The sequence below is a fragment of the Phytophthora infestans genome, genomic scaffold (genome assembly GCF_000142945.1).
Source record: "Phytophthora infestans T30-4 supercont1.2 genomic scaffold, whole genome shotgun sequence".
NCBI classification, from domain to species: Eukaryota; Oomycota; class Peronosporomycetes; order Peronosporales; family Peronosporaceae; genus Phytophthora; species Phytophthora infestans.
The window spans coordinates 2,371,130-2,383,198 of record NW_003303757.1 but is presented as its reverse complement, the minus strand read 5'-3'; the positions used below and the strand labels follow the sequence as shown (position 1 = coordinate 2,383,198).

Genomic DNA, 12,069 nt, shown 5'->3' with positions numbered 1-12,069 from the left:
GCGATAGCTGCCTTTCGACGCGGCTTTGGAAAGCTCCACGGGGTCTTCGCAGGCATCGTATTGAGTAGAAAAGACAATGGGCTGTGAGTGTATTGCTCCAGCTAAAAATGCTAAATTGTTGGAGGATGATGCGCCATCAATCGATGAACGTGCTCCATTCGAAGAAGTGATTGTGAACCGGTCTCAGGAGACCGGTTCGCAATAGGGTTATTGGTGACACAGAGCACACAACAAATATTGCAGCCCTTCTAAGCAAATCTAAAAATAAATAATTTTTCGATTAGAATACAAAAGTATTTAATAAAAATAGTATTTTCGGAACCCCTGTACGACGCCACCGACGCCCGTGTCCCTTGTCGGAAGCATTCCGGAGATCCCGGATGTTGAAACTACGACCGAATATTGACACGACGCGGTGGAGAATGGATAATCAACTAGGACTTCATGTGGCAGCACCCTTTTATGGCTAGCTGGGCGCGTTTGTGCCTCGACTTCAGTAATTTTCAAGTACTTTGTGGGTATATTGTTGTTAAAGTTTCTTAGCCACCTGGTGAATTCGATGTCGGTCAAAGTCGATCAATCATCATTGACTGCCAAGTGAAAGATGCTACTGGGCAAAGCTTTCGTCCGATTTGGCCCGAGTACGGCAATACCAAAGATGCGTGGATTCTGATCACCGCGTGGTTCCATTTACTTGTCAGATTTGAATTGGTGTCTCGGAGAATGGAGTGTTTGCTTTCTGTATGGTTGGTTTGTTGCGATGCTGTGCCCCATGCTGCCGAGACGGTCGCTCCGTTGATAGATGTGTTTATCGGTCTTTCGGGACCTGCGAGTCTGCATAAAGGGGTGGAGAATGGAGTGTTTGCTTTCTGTATGGTTGGTTTGTTGCGATGCTGTGCTGTGCCCCGTGCTGCCGAGACGGTCGCTCCGTTGATAGATGTGTTTATCGGTCTTTCGGGACCTGCGAGTCTGCATATAGGGGTGGAGTCGGGAAACAACCGAATGGTTGACCTTGTTGCGAGAAGAACCCCTGTCACCATTACGGCGCACCTGCTCCGCCTTCACGACTTCAACCGAGCCTTGGGGGCTGCCGTCCGGGCCAATGATAGTGCCGTAGCGAAGCGCTTAGTCGCGATGTGTTTCGGTCGTGGGTGAAGCGAGACCCCCCCCTCGCCTCCCGTTCATCGGGTCACTGAGGCGATCTTGGTCGCGTCTGGGCGCGGTCAGACGGATATTTTGAAATGGCTATACGACAGAGGGGTTCCTGCCTGTTGGGGTGGTCCTGGAATGTCTCGCGCAGCTCGGTTTGAACGCTTCGACACTTTGGTCTGGCTTCGTGACCATGTTGCCCAGCCCAGGAACACATTTGTCCTTGCCAACGCTGCCAAAAGAGGGAATGTGTCGATTGTGAACTGGGCTCCGGACGTGCTCGGAGACGTCCCGACACAGCGAGCGTTCGATTGCGCTGTTATGGGCGGTCACCTCCACATTCTCCATGATTTGGCGTCGCGCCTGACGGTTGTAGCCGCTTATTATGCAGCGGAAATTGGTAATGTTGATGTGTTGGAGTGGTTAAATCGAAACAATGGCGATTTCGCGGTTGAAGACATGGGCGTTGTTGCCCGCAACGGCCATCTACACGCGGTCCGGTGGCTTCATCGCAACAGATCCGAGGGATGCACGGCGACCGCAGTTGGATTAGCGGCACGGGCAGGCCACCTCGCTGTTGTTGTTTGTTTATCTACTCATCGGCCCGATGCGTGTGATAACGACGCATTGGTAATGGTTATCGGGGGAGGTGACGTTGTTGTCTGTCGATGGCTTTACCGGCATGTACTCCGTGCCTGGACAGGAGATTTTCTTGACGCTGCTGCTAGTAGCGGCTCTCCAGAGATGGTCGCGTGGGTACTCTGTTATTTTTTCCCTTCGCGTGACAATTCGGCTTTGGACATTGCGGCTCGATTCAGACATGCCGCTGTGCTACGAATATTTCTTTCTTTCGCCTTCGCGGGCTGTACGAGCGTTTGCATGGACACTTGTGCTTCTTGGGGCAACTTAGATCTAATTAAGCTTTTGCACGGTGGGAGGGTATCGAGCTGTACATCGTCAGCCATGGATTTCGCGGCTGGAAACGGGCATCTCCACGTAGTAAAGTGGTTGCATCTCCACCGGTCAGAGGGATGCACTACGCGAGCTATGGATATGGCTGCGCGTAACGGGCACCTGGGGATCCTGGAGTGGCTTAGTGAGAGTCGCAGCGAACGTGCACCACGCTGGCAATCGATTGGGCTTCTTTGAATGGGCACATTAGTGTTGTGAAGTGGCTACATCGCCGCCATCCGAGCGGCTGTACCGAGCAGGCCACGGACAATGCCGCATCGAGCGGGCACTTTGAATTGCTGGTATATCTTCACAACCATCTTCGTCAAGGCTGCTCGTCAGCGGCCGTCCACCTTGCTGCCAGTGCGGGCTACCTTGAGATAGTGGAATGGCTTCGGATCCACTATCCGCGCCGGTTTGAGATGGCGATCGTAGAGCAATACGCTGCGCGTCATGGATGGGATGATGAGGTTTTAGAGTGTTTGCGAAGATAGTACTGTGGTGGCACGTCTCGAGACTCTGAATGTGATCATAGATACGGTAGACGACAGCGATGATATCGTCGAAAACAGCATTGGTGAAGCTGGAGATGCGTAGGTAACGCTAGGTGGGAATGATTTGCAAATTGTATGGCCAATTTTAGTTACTGAGGTTTTTTGGTTTGTATTGAAAGTTGTGGTGTCCGGATGGACATATGTTATACAGTACTTACTTGTTCCCGTTTTTAGTAGTCGACTCTATTGTCATTAGTAATGACAATAGAGTCGACTACCGAAAAGCGGGGCGCTGTTTTACAAAAAAACTCATCCCAAAAAAGCGCGTTTTTTTTCTGTGCTAAACGGAGCCATTATGATGAAAGGAAGCTTAATATCTGCTGTTGAGGTATGTATATATCACCTTGACGCTTAAAAAGGTGGACGCGAACTAAGCGACTGCGGAGTTTTTTTTTCTTACGACTAATTGCGTTTATGTCCTCAACACTGCTAACGTTATTGTACCGATTTGACATGTTCTCTTATAGTTTCTTGCAGCAGCTGTAACACTTGTAACTTGCTAAGGCGAAAGCCGGATCCGTAGTCAATGGTGAGTTCGTCGCCAGCTTTGATGTCACTTCTTGCCACGACCCCGATTCGGTACACGCCGTTTACCGACCATTCCTCGGAGGCGTAGTTCGGATCGCAGCTGTGGTTAAAAAACCGTGATTCGTTTCCGAAACGCGTTGCGTCGATGTACGAACCGGAACCATACGCCATCGTGTATTCGGACGGCACATGCAGCTCGCGAATCTGCCTTTCGTTGTCGTCGATTATCTCGCCAACGTACTCTCTCACGACTACCCCTCTGGTGATCGGCTCTTCCGCAAACGCCCCGAGGCCTTTCCATGGTGAACTTTTAATCGCTACGGCTACCGCGATGACATTTTAACTCGCCCAGGGGCGGTTGTCACAAGCCTCAAGACTGCATGTTTGCGTGTTGCATTCTATGCGCCGGTGGCGGTTTGTACATCCTTTGCCGCAATGGAACTTACACGTACACCTTTTCGCAGTCCACTCGCTGTACTGCAGATCACCTGTGTTTTCGGATACATACGTGTACGCGCGCCGCTGCCCGCTTGACCATGTTGTTTGCTGCGAGGTGTATTGTCTGTCAACGGGAGTGAAGAACTGGTACAGCGTTGTTTGCTTCATTCCTTAGGTGCGAGCTGCGCTTGCGGCTCTGTTGTTGTTTTTTGTCGATTTTGAGTCGGGACCCGTCTGTGCTGACCTCGCATCGCTTTCCTTGGTATTTCCCTTCATTATCTCGGATTACGGGTCATTACGTGCTTGGCTCTAATTGTCCATCAGATCGCTCGTCGTCAAAATGACGACGACGTGCACTGTCATAGTCGTCAAGACCATGGTTTCGTTAATCCTATTCCATGGTCCGGTTGCCCCTGTCAATCTATCCTGTATCGATTGCCAACTTAGTCGTCGCTCTCCATTCCTAATTTTTCCTCTTCCGAAGCCATGGTCACCGTCGCTGCAGCTGCTGGATCGCCGCTAAAAGAACGTGTATTTCTACCTCCTGGCGTTGTCATGGGTGTCGCTGCGATTGAGCGCGAGACGAAGACCGAGGAGGACGAAATCGGTGAAGTTGGGGATATTAATAGTCAGGATGCTAAGACCGCGGTTGAACAAGTTCCAGTCGCGACTGGCGATACCAATGGTGCAGGTGTTCATTCTACAGCCGTTGTAACCGCAACTTCCGCGGCCCTACAACCCCGCAAGTCTTAAAGATCGTAGACAAGGAAGCTATAATTAAAGACCTAAACGACTCGACAAGCGGACCTTGGGTTCTGTGCACCCGTGTCCAACACAAAACCGCAATCCGATAGTTAAACAATGGTGATACCAGCGGAAAAGTTTTTAGCGCTGGACTAATCGATTCTAATGGCGACGAAGTCCGTGCGACTACGTTTGGCGCAGCCGTGGGTGTACTTGAGCCGCTATTGCTATGTGGCTCTGTCGTCTCGGTGGCTCGCGCTAAAATACGCCGCGCAAAGCGTAAATATGCCATCGCTGGTCAATATTTTGAGCTCTATTTCGACCAAGACACAATCATTCGGGTCCAGTACGATGACGGCAGCATCCCTCATAGTAATTTTAGCTTTCGGCCTATCGACCAACTAGCAACGCTAATTACAAATTCTTTCGTTGATGTCGTTGGGGTGGTCGATGCACGTGGATGATCCTCGGGAATTTTCGTCCTGCAACCTTCGCAGTGTAACACTCGTTGATGCGACCAATATGGACGTTAAATGTATCATATGGCGTGACATCGCGCGTACCGTGTCTCCTTCTTGGCTAGGTCACGTGTGTGCCTTCAAAGACGCACGCGTCTCTCGTCGAAATGGCTTGGAGATTACGACCGTGATGAACACCTCGTGTGCGATCCGGCCCAATATACCCGAGGCACTATAATTGCTCAAGTGGCGTGCTGAGAACGTGACCAAGATACCCCGCCTCCAAGAAACATTTCCATGGCAGACTTTGGATCAGATCCTAACCTTCGATGTTGGGGTGTATGTTAGCGTGGTTGCGACGATAAAAACGGTTGGTACACCAAAAGATCGCACGATACAGGGTCGGCCGTCGCGATGCCGGGAAATTGTTGTCTCCGATGTTACGAACAAGGAGCTTTCCTGCACGTTGTGGGGCGGCTTCGTGGACACAGTAGCGCCGGGACACGGAAACAAAAGATTAGCCATGCAAGCGTGTCGGGTGACCGAGTATATGGGCAAGAAGTTTACTTTGACCCAAAAAACGTCGCTAACGCTGGACCCGGCCGTCGAGTAGCCCTGCACAGCCGCGTCTTGGCTCGTTGGTCTTGCCCGTGGCTTTCTTTTGTCTTTTGATTTTTTCCTATCTCAGTGTGGTGAAGTGCTTCCTCAGAAATAAGAGAATGGACCTGACGCGGGGTCACTATCCCGAATCAGTGACAATTTCAAGTGATTAGAGAGGATTTGGATTGTCTGGCACGGATGCAAGTTGCCTGTGGTGGATTAGCCATGACGAGCAGCACCCCGTATGAAATGACGGTGGATCTGGTATGAGTGATGTACGGGAAGGCAAGATCCACCAAGACCTATCTCGGATCCACCCTTACCTGGACTCACTTAGATGGATATGGGACATACTATATACGGGTGGATCGAGTGTGGATCCTATGAAGGAAAGATGGTAGGTGCCATCTATAGGTGGATCTAGTAACCACGGCTAACAAGAAGTCAAGATCCAATGCGAGGTGTCCCGGATCCCATACTTCCGAGTTCGGATCCAAGGAGGGAGGATTTCGCATAGGACGACCTGGATCCGGGATACAGGGGTGATGGAGGTAGTGGATCTCGAACTTTCGTGGGACCATGGAGATCACAGACGGTTGCAAGATGATGTTGGATGATTGGAGAGCTCAGATCCACGACGAGTGTACACTTACAGTGAAGTGGATCCAAGCGACCTGGATCCGGATGAGTGTACCCATAATAGGGTGACCATAATGATTACGCCATGGATCCGGTGGATCTGAAGATAATACAGCTGGGATGATGGGTCAAGGAAAGAAGGGACATGCAGCCGAGCCTGGTAAGGGATTTAACAAGTGAAAGACATAGAAGGTAGAAATCGAGGCAGGTATAGGCTTAAGGATCAATACAGACTTCTATTTTCACAGTAACACGCAAGTGCCTTCCTGCCCTCAAGAACCGGAACTACATTGGCCGTACGAGCTCGGAGAAGGTTGGGAATTGCGAATCTAGTGTTGGTAGTGATAACTGGATAATACATTGGCCAGATCCTACAACCTAGTGAGCTTTTCATTTACTTGTGCAGATCCGACAGGTTAACCGAATTTACTACTTGGTCGGTTACACCCTAGAGGCTCTCAGCTCTCAAGATCCCGTCACAGGAGGCGGCAGGTACGACGCAAAGGAACTACAAAGGCAAGAAAACACACCCGCAAGGCAACCCTACGGCCAGATCCACGATCTAGGCCCCGGATCCATAAGCTCGAATATTCGCTTAGGATTCGGAACCATCCACGGACGCAGAGTGAAGATTTTACCACTGCTGCCCCACTTCATCCCCACGTCTCGCCAATACACTCAAGCTTCACCACTTGAACTCTTCGGAAGTTACCGAGAGAGCAAGATCCTGCCCTACCGAAGGGTACACAAGGTGAGGAAAGTTCAGCAGAATACGGATCATCGGGGGACCCCCTCCGTTAGTCGGTGTCTGGGCGCAGTTGGTAAGTTGGATCCAGCAATCTCGCAGATTTTGCTGATCCCGCTACGCCACAATGGTGCGCGTGCCCGGATCTTTTGGTGACTCGGGATTACACCGTGAGTTCCAAGAAGATGCTTAAGTGAAGATTGAGCCAGGGGAAGAGGCGTCGTTGGAGGTCGGATCGACGAAGACGCTGCTGAATGAAACAAGATCCGCGGATCGATGGAGTTTTGGGAGGAACTCTGTCGACGGAAAGGAGGTGGATCCGGATCCGGATCTAGAAGAGAAACCTCTCTATCCTCCCCAGGTCCCCTCGGGGACCCCTGCGGATAATGACGCAAGTCAAGATCCGCTAACAAAGCAAGGGAAAGTGAAGGTGAAACGGTATGTATTTGCAGATTCACCGGTTAAGCCAACACCGTACCTAAGCCCAACCCCGCTAGTCGAAGAAACGAGAAAGAAGACGAGAACGAGTAAGACTACGCGGAAGAAGATGCAAGCTCCAGAGTCAAAAGAAGACCAAGCTGGATCCAGGTCAAGCTGGTCCGACAAGGATCTCGAGTTTGTCTATCGACACCAAGCTTTACGCGACTTCCTGCATCAAGATCCTGTCATGCAGATCCTGAATCCACGACAGATCGAAGATCCAAGGGAACCGGTGAGAGCACCAACGAAAACGGCGAACAAGTTGGTGGCAGTCAAAGATCTATTACGTTTGCTTACGGAGTCAGGCATCGTAGCTGGTGTGTTCGACGCAGAAGATATCTTCGAGCTAGACCTGGATCTCATAGTATCCGCGACGCGGGACCTCTTTGCCAGAGTTAAGTCCATCACCGGAGAAAGGTCGCGCACTATGGATCCGGTGTCGTCGCCGAGGGTCAGCCAAGCTGCATCCTCGAACTACGAATCCGCCGCTGAGGATGAGTCAGACACGTCGTCCGAACCACGACGCATGACTTTAGGACCCTCCGGGGCATCCATGCTGGAAGCGCGGGCGAGGAGCCGAGGACAGGAAGTCCCTGTGAGCGCGAAGGCTCGGGATCCAGTAGGCCCTACGCGTGATCTGACACAATCCGCCACGATCGAGCCAGATCCGGCAAGAAGCCAGTGGGATTATCGTCAGATCGGGCTCAAGGTAATCGCCTCACGGATCCGGTCTCGCCAGTGGACCAGACGGCCACAGGCTCTTCCGACACTTCCTCGGGCACCCTGCAGCGACACTTCGAAGCTGCGATGAGTCGTTTCCTGGCCGAACAGGGTATGAGAGCGCCCGTGCCACAAGTGCAAGTGCTCCACGAATATGGAGCACGAGACGTGGAGATGGAGTCAGTGGAGGGAGACAACTCCCATGATGAGTTCAACCCAGATGATCTGGATGGCCCATCCACTTCGTCAGCAGTGGTAGCAACAGCCACAGCCGGGGCAGGTGGATCGTCCATGATCCAAAGGGTACGGGATCTCAGCCATATCGGATCTGAAGGAGTTCACGGGCAAGGATCAAAGATGAGGACCGAGCGAGAACATGGATCAGCAAAGTCAAGTCGGCCCTCATGAGAGATCAAAGCGTCGGATGTTGAGAGGTGTTTGACCTTTGTGGATCTGCTAGCGGGGCCAGCCAGGAACTGGTATCGGCAGCTGGGCAGATCCACCAGGAACAAGTGGCCGGATTTGCTGCGCAGTTTCCAGACCCAGTACTGTGGATTGGGGGTGTCAGTGGCACGACAATACTACCACGCTCGCCGCAGATCGGAAGAATCCCCGCTAGAATACCTACATCGACTAAATGTGGCCGGTCTACGGGCCAAGTTGAAGATCAAGGATGGGGGATCCGAGGTACTACGGGAACATGTGGATCATTTCATCGAGACGTTGGGAGATGTGGATCTGGCCGACAGGCTGACCCTGTTACGTCTTCCAGACGCAGATGAGCTCGAAGAAGTGCTGCGGGCTGCCAGAAGAAGGCGGCGGTCGGATCCGGCAAGTATTGCAAAAAGGCTCCGACGCCTACGGCTCCAGCTCGACGTGTTCACGAAGTCACGGCGCCCGACTCAGGAACTGAATCAGGATCCGACAGCTCGGACTTCGACCCAGAGGATTACCGTCGAGTCTGTCTCACTGCATCCAACGATCGAACGGCGACGACCGGAGACAACTCTCGACCGGGGGATACCGTACCCGGGGACCGTGGGATGTACAGATCCCGAGATCTCATGGACGGGACAGCCCAGGTCAGGTGTTCGCAGTGCGGATCCCGGAAGCACACTGAATCTGGATGCTGGAAACATCTGGTCTGTGAGAAGTGTGGCAAGAAAGGTCATCCCGGGGACCATTGCTTCTACGTGTGTCGCGGGTGTGGCGAGATTCACGACATCGGCAAGTGTCCGATGGAAGAATTCTACAACCAGATCCGCCAATGGTTTGATCCAGCCAAGCACAGAGGGATGTTGCCAGAAGTGACCGAGAAGATGTTAAACTAGGACGCTCGCCGGGTTTGAATCCGGTACGAGCCGAGCGTTCTAGGTATTGCATTTATGCATTTGTGAACAAGACATCGCTAGATCCAGGTAGCAGGACCCTAGATCCAGTCGATAATACACGTGATCTACATGAAGTGTCAGTTGCCAAGATTTCTAGTTTGCGCCAAGTGGATGAGTTTGCCAGATCCGAAGTCTCTTCAACCTTGGATCTACAAAGGGGGGAGGCACGTGGTTATTGGGAGAAACGCCAACATGGTCGATGGTTTGAGCCTACCAAGGGTGAGGTCACTGCAGATCCACCTAAGGTCTGTCAGGTCACTGGATCCCGTGGATCTGAGGATGTTGGATCCATGGATCTGCTAACAGGGGAGTCCCGTGGATACTGGAAGTACCATGCCCCAGGAAAGTGGTTCAGACAAGCTAAGGTAGGGGGCAAGATCAACAATGAAAAAGCAATCCTACTCCTAGATTGTGGTGCCGAGGTGTCTATACTGGATACCGCCTTTGCTCGTAAGGTTGGGTGCCAAGTGGATGGGAGTCGGATCCAAGATTGTGTTGGGATTGGTGAAGGCGTATACTGTACGAACGGGAGAACGCGGATCAAAATCACGTTGGCAGGTTGTCTGGTGTACTGGTTTGATATTTGGGCTGGAGATCTCGCTGGTCAAGACGCCATCCTCGGGATGGATTTCATGGTACCAGCCGGAGTGAGGTTGGATCTGGCGGATGGGACACTTTGTTTCCCTGACGAGATGCGGATCCAGCTCAGCGGACGGCGACCGTCGTACGGGGCGAAGATGAGGATCATAAGGGCGGATAAGACGACCTGGATCGAGCCCGGGGAAACCTGGGAACTGCCAGATCGGTTAAAGTGGGTGGACCATGAGAAACTGTGGGTCACTCGGGGCGAGAAATGGGTGCCTACCGTAATCCAGGGACCAGGTCGATCACAATACCTCCAGGTCACGAACGTCAGCGACAAGAGACTATTCCTGGACCATTATGAAGAGATCGGACGATGGTTGGCGAAGGACGGTATCCCTAGGCGACCTGGATATGTGTCAGTGGGATCCCGTCGTTACAGAGAATGGCAGAATCTGGCGTACGAGGCGACTACCGAGATCGAATCTCTCGGAGAGGTGGAGCTCCCGGCGGAGCCAACTGGCCCCTTGGTGGATCGGCCTTCATATCCAACTCCGCGAAAGATCCTGCAGAGAGATCGACGGGTTGAGATCCAAGCAATGGAGGTTGGATCCACGACGGGGGACGATCCCCAGAGTCGGCCCTTAGATAACGCAGGATCGGTGGACCAGGGACTGCAGAGGGCTGAAGCCGGACCGCCAGATCCCGCTGACCCCAGAGTGGATCCTAACTTTTCGTGGGGCAAAGTGTCTGGATCCTTGTCGAGAGTGGCCGCACTAGCTAAACAGGAACCATCGTGGGTAAACCCTCCAGAGGATCAAGTCGATCCAAAAGGTGGCTCCCCCAGTACCAGGATACCCGACCCCACGAAGACAGAAGGGATGACGGTCGAAGGAGAGCGCGGTGCCTGGATCCAAGGGTGGATCCGACAAAGACTGAAGATGAACAAGTCTGCTATCGTGAAGGCGGGGATCTACACGCCGAGGATCTTGGAGAAGGTATGGCGGTGATCCCGGAGGTACCACTGACCACAGAGGAGGCCACGATTGATGATATCCAAGTGGATGCAGGGGCGAACGAACCCACTGAAGTGGATCGTCTACGTCAGAAGATCTGGGAAAGCCGACATCTGCCGATTCGCAAGGGGAATGCATTACCACCAGCTGCACGCGAAGTCAAATTTGACATCGATGTCGGTGACGCGAAACCGATCGCTCAGAGGGTGAGGAAGGTGGCGCCTCAGTTCCGAGAAAAACTATCGGATCTGATTAAGGGTCTACTGCAAGCCAAAACCATCCGTTTCTCAGCGTCCCCGTGGGCATCTCCGGTGGTAATCATCGTTAAGAAGAACGGAGTGGATATACGTCTGTGTATTGATTACCGGCTAGTTAACGGCCTGAGCCGACTGATGGTGTATACAATTGTGGTGTAGCGGGATCAAACGTTTTATCACCTCTTCGCCGTTGATTACCCCCCCCCCTCGCCACCGGCTGCTCTGCGTCGTCTTTAAGGAGCTTAAGTGTCTCGGCGACTTCGTATCTGTTGCTGCTTCGTCAATATAACCCAATTGACAAACTGAGTGACACAAGTGCAGGTGCCTATCAGACCCCGCAGAACAGCATAGCTACTGGGAGGCTGCCGCCAAGCCCGTGATAAATGAGTGAGTCTGCGGCTGCTGAGGCAGATTGAGTAACCCTGAGCTAGGGTGCGGTAGTAGTTTGTCTTACGGATTGAGAAATGCGCGCGCACAGAAACTGAGTGAATGCGTCACCTGTGTGTGTGTGTGTGAGTGAAAGGTAGAGAGAGAGACACAGAGAGAGAGAGATAGAGAGAGAGAGAGATGAACACTTGTGTGCGCTGACGCGCGTTGCTGTTGTTGATGCTGAGAATATGAGCATAAGGGAGAGTGTGAGAGGCTATTATAGGAGTGTGCGCATCTATTCTATCTCTCTATCCACAGCAAAGCATGTAAGTGTGTAACGTGTGAGCGTGTGAGTGTGTGTTGGGTGTGTGAGAGTGCTTGTGGGAGTGTATGCCTGTGTGCTTTAAGTGCGTCAATAGGAGTGTCGTTGTGTCTGTGTATCTGGGGC

The 12,069-nt window shown here is 52.3% G+C and overlaps 1 protein-coding gene across 1 annotated transcript; it reads right to left on the bottom strand.

Annotated features, from left to right (window-relative positions):
- Positions 1–1,737: 1,737 nt before the first annotated feature.
- PITG_01519 (uncharacterized protein) lies at positions 1,738–3,788 on the bottom strand (the record flags this gene model as incomplete). The annotated part of the gene is made up of 4 exons (XM_002908129.1): positions 1,738–1,910; positions 2,354–2,399; positions 3,099–3,475; positions 3,635–3,788. 4 exons carry the CDS (start codon positions 3,786–3,788, stop codon positions 1,738–1,740), a joined length of 750 nt encoding a protein of 249 aa, XP_002908175.1.
- Positions 3,789–12,069: the final 8,281 nt, after the last annotated feature.